Below are 15,528 nucleotides of genomic sequence, written 5' to 3'. Positions count from 1 at the left end.
CTTTATTATTCTTACTTCTTTGTATATTTTAAAGTTTCTATAATGAGAATGTGGGAAGAGACACCATATTTTAAATAAATAATACAACTAAAACTTTTACCTAGCATCAACATGCTCAGGATTTGAACTAACAGATTAGTTCTGGAAGAGCAAGTAATTCCCGGATGAAAACCTGAAGAATGCATTAGCACTTGCCTTCCGACTTTCTAACACACCTTTGGTTCAGAACTTTACGTAGCCAAGCTGTGTAGAATGGATCCTCTACCAGGACGACCCAGTGGGCCAGTCAACAGGAGCACTCTCAATATAATAAAAAATCAGGTACAGACACCATGTCCAAACCACAGATAATTCAACTGTAATGGTGTTTCCATGACACTCTTGCCTGCCGAGTCTTCATCCAAGACCACCCACTTACGGCCCACAAGCCACTAGGGGAAAGTAACTGCTGAAATAATCCCTGAATTGATAACTCTGGTGTGAAGAGCCCCAAATCCCAAGCCCAGACTCCCAAGTGCCCCGCCCTAGCCCCTGCTTGTTTTCTCTGGCAGGATGTTTTATAGTATGTTCATTTCCAACTCAACTAATAAAGCAGCTCTTTAAAGTTTAGAAAAACACTTCTTATGGGGTTCCTGGGTCCAGCATGTGTGCAATACATAAATAAGCAAAGAACACATGTACAGTACCTTCCCGAAGCTGTGCTGGCTTGGCAGAATTTTCCCCACTCATTAAAACAACAAAAGATGCAGCTGCTCGGACCGTAGCCTGCCATGTTGACATGGCAACGGGTGGCTCCTGGCAGGGAAAAAGGGCCCTGTTGTTTATGGGCGATCCCACAGTATAAACACACGGCCTGCAGAAGAAGACAAAGACACAAAGGGGGATCCTTAAAATGAGTTGTCATTTTTCTCACCACCATGGTAGTGAAGGTTAAGTTGAACTTTCAAAGTGAAAACATTCAAGGCTTTGTAGCTGACTGGTTTCAAAGCACACTGAACTGGAGCTGCCAAGGGGCTGGCAATGTAAATAGCTGAGTGGTTATTTCTCCCAAATGAATTACTGAAGTATGTAAAGAGGATTTTTTTTTAAGGAGAAAAATATTTTTTGGATAAAGTTTTAAATACAAGTCTGCCAAGTACATACCCCTGCGCCTCCCCTTAGGCTCTTATGCCTTCAAAAGAAAAAAGTTTTAGCAACATTCTTACACACTTTTTGGAAAGTATTCTGGAAAAGAAAATATGTTTGGAGATCACTGAGATATTAATGCTTGGAAAAACAAGCTGGTGGTCTCAAATCCAGTGCTGGCAGGCAGATACCCCAATCTTAGAAACCACCTTCTCCAATGGAAGCCTTGTGGGAATCCTTGTGTGAAGGCCAAGAACAGGGGCTGGCATGTAAACAGGACTGTGGGTCCTGACATGCAGGCTTGTGATGGGAAGGCCAAGTGTACAGAGCTGTTACCAGCAAGTGTACCAAACCAATGATGGCAAGACTCTGCTACAACAAAAAATATAAACCCACCCAAACCGAGAAGGAGTCTTCCATGATTAAGCCATGGCTGGGAGGTGGAAAGGACCTACAAAATCAAAGGAATTCATTCTTTTGAATCACAGAGCAGAAGGCACAAGACTGACTCCTCAGGAAAATATTACCACTTTTTATTTTTCAGAATTTATGACAAACGTGATGTTGTTTGATCAGCTTGATTTACAGTGTAAGTGAACAGCAAAGAAACAGCACCACTTCTTTTTGACAAACCGGCTTTCCTTTCCATTGACACCCTACAATGTGCAGAAGCCCAAGAATGACAGTCCTACACTATGGGTCAGGGTCCAGTGAGGAGAAGAGAGCTCAGAAGGACCCTCTCAAGCAAAGGTGACCACATAGGAAACTGGGCACAAATGACATAGGAGCTGAGAAGCCAACAGGCACAGTTGGCTCAGGCAAGCCAGAGACCAGTCCCAGCAGTGAGCAGTGGGGACTTCACTAAGTGGAGGAGCTATGTCACCAGGCCACAGCAATAGGGGCACCTGGCAGAAGCCCAAGTTACAGGGGACTGTCCAGTAGGAGCCAGGACTACAGAGGAGACACAGTCATATGCAAGCAGGGAGAAATAAGAGATGGCTTGTTTCTTGCCAACTCCAGCTCTTAAATAAATCTTCCATCAGTGCCCGCCATTGGCCAAACCTAGCAGGAAGCCAGAAGACAAGAGCCTGGGAAATGAAGTCCTTCCTCCAGGGGAGATCAGGTTGACAGCAGAACTGGGTCTTAGGGCGAACAGAGGGCGCGGTGCATGCACACCTACCCAGAAGTGAGCATGCCAGACAACGCGGTTTCAAAGAAAGTCAGAAAATGTTAGTCAGGATGGTTTACCAATTTATTAAATGACTGTAGGCAAGTCCCTTCACCTGCCTGTCACAGGTAAAATGAGGACAGGGAAGGACAGGTAGGTGACCTTTATTGTCTATTCTGGCTAGTAAGTCTATGATTCTTTATCTCAAGTTCATAGTTCCAAGAATAAAGAGCAAATTTTCATATAAGACCCCAGATTCTCCCATCAATTTCAATGAGTTCTGAGTTCTCACTCTGGTCCCCTTGGGTCCTTGGTTAATTGGCTTAACCTTAGTTAACTGTCCAGCCTCAGGCTGTTTAAGATCCTAATAAGAGAGGCTGCTAGTTCTAACCTCCTCCCAGTGGGGCAGCAGGAGGCAAGAGGGATCCCACAGCAGCTCAAATCACCCAGGCAGATGGTGTCAAGGATGCCTAATTTGGAAAATTCTGCTTATTGGGTGTTTTTTTTTTTCCCCAAAAGCCCATCTGAGAGGAAGGTCCCCAGAAGGAGAAGAAAGAACAGTTAATAGGGGACATATTCTTACTGGCCAAGTGGCTGTACAACTCCTGCATCCTCTGACAGCAGGAGACAATGAGAAAGAGGGCTTTTTTTCTCACAGAAGCAGAATAGACTTTCTGGTTTGAGAGTTCCAGAAAGCCCCTTCCAGTCTCAAGGCATTTGTAGCGGGAAACCCGTGACGGTCACAGAGAAGTGAAGCTCCTTGTCTAGCGCTCTCCTCAGACCTTGTGCACAAGCAGGCCTGACCCCACCTGGGGGGCTCAAGTCCCACGGTGCTCAGGCCCAGTCTGAAAGTATCTGGGGAACTCTAGAGTGAGGGATCCTCTCTGCCCTGCACAGGGAACAAACCCTCCCTGAGAAACTTGGCCTGCCAACACACTGCTCTTTTGCTCCCTGCAAGGCCGGCGGGCCGGGCCAGAGTAGCACCATGCACTCCACCTGTGTCCCAGGCCTGCGGGCTCCTGGGCTTCCTCCAGCAGACTCCACACCTCTTCCCTAAAGAAACAATCAGGACTTTGATGAGTCACATCTGAGAAATCCTGCACAGGAGAAATGGAAGAATTTGGTAACTTATCTGAAGGAGATAAAGAGGAAAGAGAGACCTCTTTGAGGCACCAGCTTCTAAGCTGAGCCCCCAGTGACTCTGCCACCTGCTATTCACACCAGCATGTAGTCATTTCCATACTGAACCAGGATTGGTCTCTGTGACCAACAGGATGTGGCAGAAGTGATGACCATTCTCATCTTATTGCTGAGATGAGATTATTTAAAACATCAGTGGCTTCTGTCTTTGGGGTTCTCTTCTCTCTCTCTCCCTCTCACCATCTGCTCTGTGGGAATCTGGCTGCCAAGTCCTGAGAACAGTCAGCAGCCTAGGGGAGGAGCCCACATGGTGAGGAATGGAGACCTCTGGTCAGTCAGTCAGAAACTGAGCTTGCAATGACCACAGGACTGAATGTGGAAGAGAATTTTCCATCTCACTCAGGTCCTGAGATGGCCACAGGCCCATATGAGAGCTGGACCACAACCTCATAGGAGGGTCTGAGCCAGGAGCTACAGATAGCCTGCTCCTGGATTCCTGACCCTCAAAAGCTAGGCAACATTGCAATGTTGGTTGTTTCAGGCTGATCAATTTTGGAACAATTCATTATGCAGTTATTAGACAATGAACACAGAATTTTCTGAGGTTTCTGGCTCAAGTGACAAGATGGTTGGTAATGCTACTAAGCTAGGAAACTCAGAAAGGGGCAAGGGGAGAAGATAAAGGGCCCCTAACTATTTCATCTGTTTACAAAGGGCTTTTACACAGCATCCAGCAGAGGTCAATTTATGGATATTGGAGGCTGTGTTGCTGGGGGGTTTTTTAATGTATTTTTTAGTTGTAGGTAGACACAATACCTTTATTTTATTTTTATGTGGTGCTGAGGATCGAGCCCAGGGCCTCACGCATTCTAGGCGAGTGCTCCACCCCTGAGCCACAACCTCAGCCCTGGAAACTTGTTAATACCAGTGTGGTGTCCAAAAATGGGACTGTCTAAAATCAGAGCTAACTCAGGAAGTTTAGGAAGGATGACTTTATGAAATAGCACTGATCTGCAGGCAGACTGGAGCCAGTGTGCCAACAAGTCAGGGGAAATCCTTCCACTGCCTGGCTTAAAAAACCACGCTTTTTCGTCCCCGGTTTTGAATTAGGTCCTCTCTCACAATCTAGTTCAAGACATTTTGTTCTAGAATTTTGTCCAGATTCCCTCTGTCATTCTCTTCCTTTCTGCCATTTTGTTGCCTGGGTAACTAAACTCTTTCATCAAGGGGTTCGTTACCTGGTCAGGCCCTAAGGAAGCACTGCCTCCAACATCTTGATGTCCTCAGGATTCTCTTTTCCTACCCTACCCTCTACACGGCTGAAATGCCCTTTCTGTTAAAGTCAAAATGTTTTCTTTCTAACTTCCCACTTGGCATCCCAGAGTTACAGCTCTGAAAGCATAGGTCCAGCCACCAGTCTTAACAGCCACACCCATAAACACACCCATGTCTAGAGTAAGACTCAATCGCTTTTTGTTGGAACGTTTTCACAGATGGAGGGAGGCCCTAGGCACGCCTTCTTGAAAACGCAGTCCCTTTGTGATCCCAGCGGCCTCTTCTCTGCCCTTCCCTCTTTCTCAGCTATAGGCTCACTCCTCCCTTCCCAACATGCCCAAACCAAGTGCCAGGGTTTAGACTCTTTATAACTAAAAGCCTTTGATCTTTTACAGCTTGGTATCCAGCACGTCTCACATCCTAGTGCAAACACTGAAAACAAGTTAAAGTTAGGTAACTATGTTTTAACAGAGATGAAAGCTTCATCCTGTGGATAAGTCCTGATGGAATTTGGGGCAACTGCCAGCAGACGCAGGACAGGTAAACATGGGTCTTCACAGAGTCATGTGATGGTACTCCCTTATGTAGGGACTCAAGAGAAAAGATGGCTCCCTTCATGCACACATTCAAATGAGACTGCATATGCAAGCTGACTGCTGCTTCCCTGGCCCCTCACCCAGAGGGGAGGAAAATCAATGTGCATTTATAAACAGGCTGTGCAGTATCTGAATGTGTAATCACTGAAATAAATGCAGCTGTGTTTATTCAACATGCACAGCCTTGCACCTCAGCTCTGTTGCTAAAAGGCTTGTGGGAGAGATGTGCAGGCGCCAGCCTGGAATTCTCTGATGCTTCTAACGTCATTATTTCCAGACGGAATAATTCCTTCTAGCACGCAAAGGAAAAACGCTCTCTTACCAGGGTTCACATCTCACATGCCCTGGGAGATCCACCCCTGAGGGAGACCCCCTGGGCAGCCCAGGTTCACTGCAGAGGAGTTGGGATTAAGGACAACGCAATCACAAAGAAAAGGGAAATGTGGCAAGATGGGTGGAGAGGCAGGTCCATGGCTCTCTGCCATTAAAGAACTTCTAACCTGAGAGAACCTGTACAATAACAATTGCTTCAGCTTCCTGTTAAATGCCTGTGTTCATGGAGTGGTCAGAGAAAGCCAAGCCACACTGACCGTGCCTCCAAGGTAAGCATCCTCAGGAGCTGGCTATAAGGGAACCTGTAGGGAGGGGATTCATTGGAACCATGTGTTTTCTTGCTCTTCAGCTGACAACTATGTGCATTCGTCTTTTTGCAGTCACAAGAAAAGTTCAAAACAGTTGATAAGTTCTACTACTTTCCATCAAGTCGCCCCTTTTCAGAGACTGGTGATCATAGTCCAGGTACTGAGGAAAGTCTGCGGGGAGAATCAGCAGGAGGCGATGAGCCTGCAGGACCCACGTGTATTGAGGATGGGATCTTTCCAACAGTGAGGCCTGGTCTCTATGCCATGGCCAGGAGCCACATACAGGACACATCAGTCATCATCTTTTAAAAGCTTCCCAGGTTACAAAGTCTTCAGGCCTTCTCCAGTCTTGTTCAATCTGTTCTCTTTGTACCTAATCTTCTTTACAACTCCATGTTCTCATTCAAACGAGGTTACAGTCTCCATTGTTGGTAAGCAAAAACTTTTTGCTTTCTTATGCCACAAAAACCAAGAAGCCAAAAATACTGGGATAGGACAAGTCAAGTATGACTCACTCTTTCTCTCTTCCCCTACACACTACCCACACCCTTTCCTTATTATCTTTCTACATCATGGCACAATCACCAAAACCAGAATTCATCAATCATACTGACTGTACACAGGTCCAAAGAGGATACAACTTTGATCTGGACAGGACTGAAGCAGCTCTAAGCCAGAACTTAGCCACTTCTTTATTGACGTGTTTTGGGCGTAAGACAGGCAAGCCGCCCATAAAGGCAAAGACAGTATTTGTCATCTGGAAGCCCATTCATAAGCAGGGATCCAGCTTTGCATCTACAGTAGTTCTCATTTGGAGGTCCTTTCCTGGAAACTTCATTTTACACAGGAGAAAATTAAGCTCTGAGATTAAAAGCGACTTGTCTCAAGTCCTGGGCTGGTTAACAGAACAGCTGAGGCGAGTACTCACGTCTCCTGCCCTCACTTCTGGGTCTGTTCAACTCACTCCACTCTCAGTCATACATGCCACTGACTTTCACTGTTTTCTGCTATTTGGTTCCTCGTTTTATGTTTGGGCATTTGGGGTACTTGTTTAGCTTAAGATCATCCCTTGCCATCTTTTCTTCATTAGGGGCTCAACTGGGATTCTGGGAAATGCAGGCATATGTAAGGATGTGGGAGGAGGAGGCTAAAACAGGAGCCCTTTCAGACATTTTTGAGTTTGGAATTACTGACTCCTTTGTAATTATATGATCATATCACAGAATTAACCTGTATTTCCAGTTTAGTTCTCATGAATTTTGTACTGGTTTCTTAAAGCAAGTAAAGAAAAAAAAGAAAAAAAAAAAAAAAAAAAAGGCACTAATTGTAGAAATGTTTCCTTTACACCCGAAATCTCTTTGGGAACATTTTCTGCTCATTCTTTTAAATTTAAAACTTTCCTTTATAGTGAGATACAAAATAATAAAGTTAATTCAGTGTGTGGGGAAGGGGGTATGTTTAACATCTGATTTTAATGTTCAATTAAAAATACTCCAAAAGTATACTTCTTTCTTGTTCCAATGGCTGAGCAATAAAGATAACAAAGAAAAAAGTCACATTTTGCCAACTTTATCCTGGTCAGTCTAGTCTAAATCAAAAGAACATCACAGTGCTTTAGCAAAGTTTAAATTTTAATATTACTTTAGCTTTGTAATGTACTTCCCCCAGTCAGTTTTCTTATCCTGAATGGCAACCCAAATTGTAGTTTTTCTAATAGGTTTCCCCTCTATCTGACCCTCATTCACTAATGTCATCGACTAAGCTGGTACCTGCTAGACTACAAGGCTGCTTCCCTAACTACCATCAAGATCCTAAGGGGAAAGAGGGTGGATTATGGTTTTAAAAACCACTTAGGGGCTTCGGTTGCAGCTCAGTAGTAGAGTACTTGCCTAGCATGTGTGAAGCACTGGGTTCAATCCTCAGAACCACATAAAAATAAATAAATAAAACAAAGGTTTTGCATCCATCTACAACTAAAATTAATTAAAAAGTAAACACCATTTTATTCAGTAAAACAGAAAAAATGCAAGAAATGCAAGGAAAATGAAGAAAACACATGAACTCTGAATAAGGATTTCCATTTTTAAAGTCTTTTCTTAGGTACATTTAGGAACTAGAATAAAAAAGATACTAAGTCATGTTCCTTTCCACCTCTGCAAGAACACCTTTATATATTCCTGACCCTGCCCTTGCTTTCACCACAATATTTTTAAAGGGCACACAAGCCCACACGGCACATCAAAGTAAACATCTTTTCCGAGAAGCGTGTAGCATAGGATTGTTAGACGTGTTCCCTCTGCCAGTCATTCTTAAATGTCACCTGCAATCCTGTATATGAGGGTGGAGGCCAGGAAGGACCTTTAGGTTCAAGAGCTGGCACAGCTCCAGTGGCTGAACCAAGACAGGCGAACGGAGGGTATAACCTCCAGGTACTTCACGTTAGAACTAGAATGACAACAGGGAAGAAAGACTTCTGACGATTATGTAGAGGATGACCTCTCTTTCTTTTATAATTTTGAACACCCTGGTTCTTCTCCAGAGACGCTGCACTTACTGACAGAAGTGGAGGACAGCTCTCACAGAGGGATCTCAGGAGAGAAAGATGGTGACTTTCCTAAGTCTGAAGTTTTTGTTTTTTTGTTTTTTTTTTAATAAACTTTCTTTTGAACAGTTTTAGATGTTTAGATGTTTTTAAAGATAATACCTAGTTTCTCCTATTATATATCTATATCTATCTCCATTTATATATCTTATTGATCACAAGGAGTGAACATTACTGATACCCAAAGTGTACACTGCATTCAGAGTTCCTCGGTTTTTCCTGACTATCCTTTTGCCATCTCAGGACACTGGATCACTTTCAATCATCATGTCTCCGCAGGCTCCTCCTGACTCTGACAATTCCTTAGACTTTGCTTGTTCATGCTGCTCTTGACGGTGTTGAAGAATACTCTCTGATACTGTGCCAAATGCTCCTCAGTTGGGATTTCTCTAATGTTTTTCTCAAAATTTGGAGTTAGGTCTTTGGGGAGGAAGACCACAAAAATTGCCCTTTTCATTACATCATACCCAAGGGACACACCATCAGTCTGCCTATCTCCCTTGATACTGACCCAGATCATCCTGGAGACAGCACAGCCAGCTTTCCCAGGTGTAAAGTGACTCTCCCTCTCTCCATCCCACATTCTTTGGAAGGGAGCAGTACATGCAGTTCACACCCACAGAGCCGGAGTGAGGCTCCGGTCCTGCAGGATGGGAAGCAGACGTGGCTGACTCAGAACTCTCCTGCACTGTGCCTCTCTTCTTCAGCACCTGGCCATTTGTCCGACTACTTATTTCTATCAGTTTGGACTTAGGAACATTTGTTGTGCACTCTGGGTCTTCTGGCAGAACTACTACCATCAGGAGCTCTTTCAGGTGGCTGCTTGTCCCTTGGACACTCTCCCGCTGCGGTGGATGTCTGCTACTGTTGGAACACTTCCTCATTTTCTGACACTGTAAGAAGCTCCACGCCCACCTTGTATATTCTCGTCCCAGTCCTGGCCATTTCTCCAAGAAACTCCAAGAAATGGTTCCTTTCATTAGAGAATGGTATCAGAAACCATGACCCAGGCCCTGGGCCCTCTCAGATGATGAGCAAAGAAATATATGTATGTGTACTAACCCTTGGAAACGTACATGTCTGTATTTCTATACGCAATCTTTCATATTATGTTAAGATAAACGAGTTTGCAGCAATGTCTCCAACTCTGATCCATCGTGAATGGATCATTCTAGCCTCTTCCCCTTGCGAAGGGTAAATATTTTAGTAGTAACTAAAACAGTGTGGTAACCTCCCACTTCACCAGTGAGAAGCCTGGTTTTGGCCTTCTGGTGCCCATTTATATAGCTGCTCCATTCCACTGCACAGGCACAGCATCATCAGCACTGCCAACTGCACCCCATGGGAAACAAGTTCATCAACTCCATTATAGGATTCATGTACCGCAGCCCATTCTGACCTGTCTTACAGACTCCATCATCTCCAAAGTTACTGAGGGCAGGCTGGGATAGAGCTTAGTGACATCTCTGTCACTGCCGAACACATGTGAGTTCCTGGGTTTAACCCCAGCACCATACACACACGAAAAAACAAAGTTACTTAGGGTGACACTTTCCCTGCTGCCTTCCCAGGGGCTGCTTCACACAGCTGTCACAGACTGCATCGCATTTTGCCTTCCATCCTGGGATTATCTGACCTCCCACATGATTATTTATTATCAAACAAAATGATTTAAGTTTTATTCTTTACTGTCATGGGGAGGGGAGGTGGAAAACCACTGGTACAAACTGAAAGATTGCAATATAGAAATTTGTAAATTTTTGTCTAATTTCTGCTTTAAAATAGAAATTTATGGAAAGTTAGTATAATTAATTTTTAAAATGTACTTTAAAACTTTGCATCTAAGCAACATGAGAAAGATCAAAAGTAAGAAAAGCTACTTCTTTTCACAACTGAGACACTGATTTTTCTAGGAGTTTGTCACTTTATTAAATTTTCCTATCTGTAAACAGGAATAAAAGATTTCCCACCCAGGACCAAGACTTCATGGTAAATATTCTGACAGTATTCTGCCACTCATGAGTAGACATTTTAGTAATAACTAGTTCAGTTCAGTAGTGAACTAAAATGGTAACAACTACTTTAGTTTTAATAAATGTTGACTATTCCCTGGAGGAAATAAGCTCTATCTAATTGTATTTTTCAAATAATTATGAAATTTTATGTTTTCAAGTAATTATAATTCACAAAGTATTATGACCTGACAATTACTGTTCATTCACATTGCTGTCTGGCAACCTGGAATCCTTAGTCAACTTCAAAGCATCCAAACTGTTACGGGTAAAGCCTAACACTTACTCATTAGCATGTGGGAGAGTCAGAGCGATTTGGCAACCATTCAAGTCTAATGTCTTTCCTTGTTGAAAGCACTTAGGAGAGAAAGTCATGTTTGAGGCCATTAACATTTCTTCCAAACAATGTCAATAGTTTCTTCTTTCCCATTACTCTATTCAAAAATATTTGGGAGTATAAAAGCTATAATTTCCTAGCTAAATATTCAAAGATGTATACTGTTAAATCTTATTGAAAATCACATTTTTAATAATTTCATACAAATCTAGATATACAATAAGAACACCTGTTTCTTTCTCTCCAGGTCTTCAAAGAAAATCCAATAACTTATTCCATAAATCAATCACTATGCTTTGGTACTGATGTAAGTTTATCCAAACTCTGTAATTTCCCAAAGGCTGTCTCAGACTAGCAGAAATGAGACAGGAAGTGAACTCATTCTGAGAGGGCTAGGGACCAGAGTGGGAGGTAAGATTAGAGGCAAAGAATGGGACAATTAGAGCTCAAAGTCAAAGTGATGCTTAAAAAAAAAAAACTAAGAAGTATTTTTTGGGGGGGTTGATAGAGGAGCCATGTAAGTAACTGCAGGACAGCACTGCTCCCAAAGCTGTAAAGAAGGCTCACGAAGGCAGCAACAGAGATCCACATCCCTCCACCCAAGCTCTGCAATGATTGGTGGTACATTAGCACACACACAAAAAACAGGCAAAATAATGAATCAAATGAGGGGTGGGGGGAAGGGAAGATAATAGAATGAGACAAACATCTTACCCTACGTACACATATGATTACACAAACGGTGTGCCTCTACTTTATGTACAAACAGAGAAATGAAAGTGGTACCCCATTTGTGTACAATGAATCAAAAAATAATAATAAAAAGTAATTCTTAAATCATAAAAAATTTAGACAATGTTGGAGAAAGGGCCACAAGAAAAGGATGAAAGGCTGCCTAAATGCACTCCCTGGAAAAGGAAACCTCATCATCCTTTCCCTGCACCGGAAACAGGAAGCTTCCCAGTACGGAACACCAAGAGTCACTGCCAGAGGGGCAGTGTACAGCCTCATGGGACAGACCGCACCACTCCTCAGAAACAGATCTTTCAAGTCCTCTGGAGGCTCACATCATACCACAACTGACAAAGTCCAGGGAGGCATGGCTGTCCAGAGAGGCACAGTAAGAATGTCACAAAGCAGAGTTGGCACCGACCCAATTTCACAGCATTCTATATTCTCTTAGGGGGACTATGAAGGAATTTCGAAAAAATACTTGCTCAGAGACACAACATTCCCATCGACTGCACTGAAAGTCACAGGGATCTCCACCAGGAGGTAGGCTCAGAATCTCACCATTAAGCTTGTCTTTCAATATGCTCACTCCAAAATGCCAGAGCTTAATAGGTAATCTTTTCATCCTGACTTACAGGAGGTAATCCTCTTAAGGGTTCAGCGTACCTGGGGAGGTACCTGCTTTTCTGTGGGTCTAAGTATTCGAGGCTACCTGGGTACCACCACAGAATAAGTGGGAGCATCTCCACAGACCTGGTCCCTTGTCTGAGAGCACTCCTGAAGTGTGTGAGATTAGTGGGGCTGTGGAATGCTCAGATAACCTACCTGCCACTCTGGTCTGAGGTCCAAGAAACTGACCGCCCCTCGGGTTTGGTCTTGTACCATATCCTGATGGCATGAGGAAACTCAGAAGCTGTCAGAGCCCCTGTCTTCCTGATCTGTAAGCTCCAAGTATCAGTATCAAAGAACAGTTCCCCACAGCCAGGAGCCTGGCTGCAGCGAGCATAATAGTCTAACTGCTCCCTCCAACGATCTGCAGGCAGAGTCACAAGTTCACCAACAACCTCATTCCTGAGCTCCTCAGAAATAACCGAGAGCTTCGGAGACCTTGTAAATTTCTCAATGCCTGGCACAGCAGCGACATCCACCTCCTCGACCTTTGACACAGACAAATCGCAGCAGTCCAGCACCAGCAAAAAACCCTCCCTCCCGTGGTCCCCTGTGTCGCAGCAGTACTGTGAGCTACAGAGACCAGAAGCCTGTTCCAGGTTGTCATGGTTACCATCTTTATCAGAAGTATCTTTTTCACCTTTATCACAGATTGCAAAATCATTATATCCCATTTTAGATGACAAGGTCCTTACATTTGTCACAGGAATATGGCAAGGTTCAGGTGTCCTAAGTTTGCAGGCTTCACTTGACTCCAACTGGCAGGTTTCCTTGGTGGAACTGGTCTGTTTCTTGACTTGTTTTCCATCCTCAAAGAAAAGCACTATGGTGCCCTCAATGATGTGACTTTCAAAATCCACGTCTAAATCCAGCACATAGTGCCTCACAAGCATGTGGCTGGTGTTGGCCATGAGAGGCAGATCATCTCGGGAAGGGTCTAGCTTCAGGTCCATGGTGTAGTTTGCTGTTTGAAAGGTTGGTTAAAATCTCAGATGGAGCTTCCTCTCTTGCCTTAATCCTCCAGATTCATAAATGGCTGCTTCCTCAAAAAACACCTATGCCACAAGTTACGCTTCCACAACTTTAGTCTCCTGGCAAAGAAGAAAAACGCAATTAGATGATATTCCAAATAAGACCCTAAACACTCCTGTAAACCGCTGCTCCTATATGTTGACTACCATCCCTAACAATCCCCCAGTGTGGCAGGTACTCATGGCTAGAAGGCACACTAAGCTTTTTGACTGACATGAAAGAAAGCTGCATTATGGGTTTCTAAAAATATTTCGATTACCAACGGAATGAAATGGGCCTCTAAAAAGCTGGAAGAATTGTGTTCCTCACTAGAAAAGTCCTTGTTTTGGAAAAGAGCAATTGTTATGCAAAATCATAACTGAGCATCACTGTGCTTCTTGTTTTAGAAGATATTAAATGTATCATTTCTAATTTTGTGCATCAAAAGATAAGTGATTGTTTCTCTCCTGTGATTCTAAGTAACAAGTATGAATGAGGGCTAAATGGACTTATACATTTTATTCTTTGAGAGTAATAATTTAATACATACAATGTAACTCCAGGGATTAATGCACTTTTCACATTAGGGCTGCTCTCCTATCAGCACTTCCAGTAAATTACGGGAAAATGAGCCAATTTACCAGGAGTGCATTCTAAGTATTCCTTTGAGATTGTTCATGGAGATTTTTCAAATTTATAGTTAAATACTCAAGGTATATCATTACATCTTAATAGCTGAAAATCCATTAACATTCTGGATAATAGCCTTTTTGTGGCAAACAAAAGGTCTTCTCATTTGAAAAAAAAAAATAGTATGCAAATACCTATAAAAGGAAGGAGAGAAATTAAAATGTGGAAACAGATGTTGCAATAAAGCATACAAGTTCTTCATAAAAGTTCTGAATCAAAATGTATTCTTATTATATAACAGTAATGCAGCTGAAAGAAAAATTATTTGGAATTATTCAGTCCCTGATGTGTACCTAATTTCTTTTAACATAGGCTGTTCTCTTTCATTCTTTTTACCAAAAATGAAAATGAAATGGCAGAAAAACAGAAAACTCTGACAGAGTAGATATATTTAAAACAATTTTTGTATTTCTAAATATCAGGAGGCATTCTTCTGTCAACTACAAAACGACATTACTTGTTTGACTTTTCAAGCAAATTGTGGTGCCCCCCAACTCTTCCTCACTTCCCTTCTGAATTTTTCTGCCTGTTTACCAAATCTTTTTATTTCCCTTCTTTCTAGAATCCCATTTCAGCAAACAACCCTACTGAATTTTTAGGTTTTACCTCCCCATAAAGACATTTCCTCACCAAAATCCCACTTAACTTTAAAAAATGGGACCTCCTGCAATCTTGTAAATCTAACTGAAGCTACTTTTCCAGTTATGCGGATGAAACTCCCTTTGCATCCCTGTTCTCTAACCAAAGGGCCTGCTTAGAAGACACTGCTCCCTAAAGTGAGCTGAGACCAGGCCTGCCTGCCAGACCTTGGCACTGAGGAGCACCTGGCGTGCTCCTGGCTCCCACCAGCCAAATCCTGTTCTCCCTCCACACCCTGGTTCAAGTGCAACTGCCTCTCAGAATCCTTCATTGATCCCCATCCCCCTCCACCAAGCTGCATGTGGTAATGATGCAAAAGGAGTAGAGAGAAGTCAAGGATGTAAAGAACAGTATGAGATTTCTTTAAGGAAAAAGCTAGTACTTAGTACTAGAAGGGTCGATGGGCACAAGGGATAAGCAGGGTATATTGTTTTCTGCATGAAAGTGATTGAATTGCCATTTAATTAATAACAACCTCTGAAAAAGTCATTGACTGTATCCAAACAGTGAGAAACAATGATGTTAAAACTTCATCCTGCTGGTGTTTGAAGTTGCTAATATACAGTTGTTGACTGGGCTTTCTAAGAAACATAATTTTTTTATGTTACACACACACACACACACACACACACACACAACCTTAGTGGTTGTCTAAACTTATCACATTTGAAGAAAAACAGCTTAGCACCGATACCAATATTGATATAATTATTCATTGTCTAACCCTAATAGATTCCTTCATTTATTTCTGAAAGTTTATAGATTTTAAGAATAAAATATATTTTATAGAACAATTTTTGATGCTTTTGTCCCTGGTGACAGAGAACAATGCTGTGACACTGCCTTAAAGCCTATCCTTTCCAGGCTGTTATCAAAACCATTGTTACCAAA

The 15,528-nt window shown here is 42.8% G+C and overlaps 1 protein-coding gene across 37 annotated transcripts in view; it reads right to left on the bottom strand.

The window, feature by feature from the left end:
- AOPEP (aminopeptidase O (putative)) overlaps positions 1-15,528 on the bottom strand; it is a 302,298-nt gene that overhangs the window by 251,861 nt on the left and 34,909 nt on the right. For 36 of the 37 annotated variants that reach the window (XR_013758742.1, XR_013758743.1, XR_013758744.1 and 33 more), the window contains 2 exons: positions 12,454-13,385; positions 687-853 (listed from right to left, as the gene is read on the bottom strand). Coding sequence is in view for 19 of the 37 variants with exons in the window: in XM_079108835.1 (XP_078964961.1) it covers positions 687-853; positions 12,454-13,250 (964 nt within the window). In the remaining 18 variants the exon portion in view is untranslated. Of the gene's footprint in view, positions 1-686; positions 854-12,453; positions 13,386-15,528 lie in introns of those variants that run through there. The other variant, XM_079108836.1, reaches the window with a different exon arrangement.

This window comes from Sciurus vulgaris, assembly GCF_902686455.1.
Source record: "Sciurus vulgaris genome assembly, chromosome: 13".
Taxonomy (NCBI): Eukaryota; Metazoa; Chordata; class Mammalia; order Rodentia; family Sciuridae; genus Sciurus; species Sciurus vulgaris.
The sequence above is the reverse complement of the archived record's forward strand: the minus strand, read 5'-3'. Positions and strand labels throughout refer to the sequence as shown.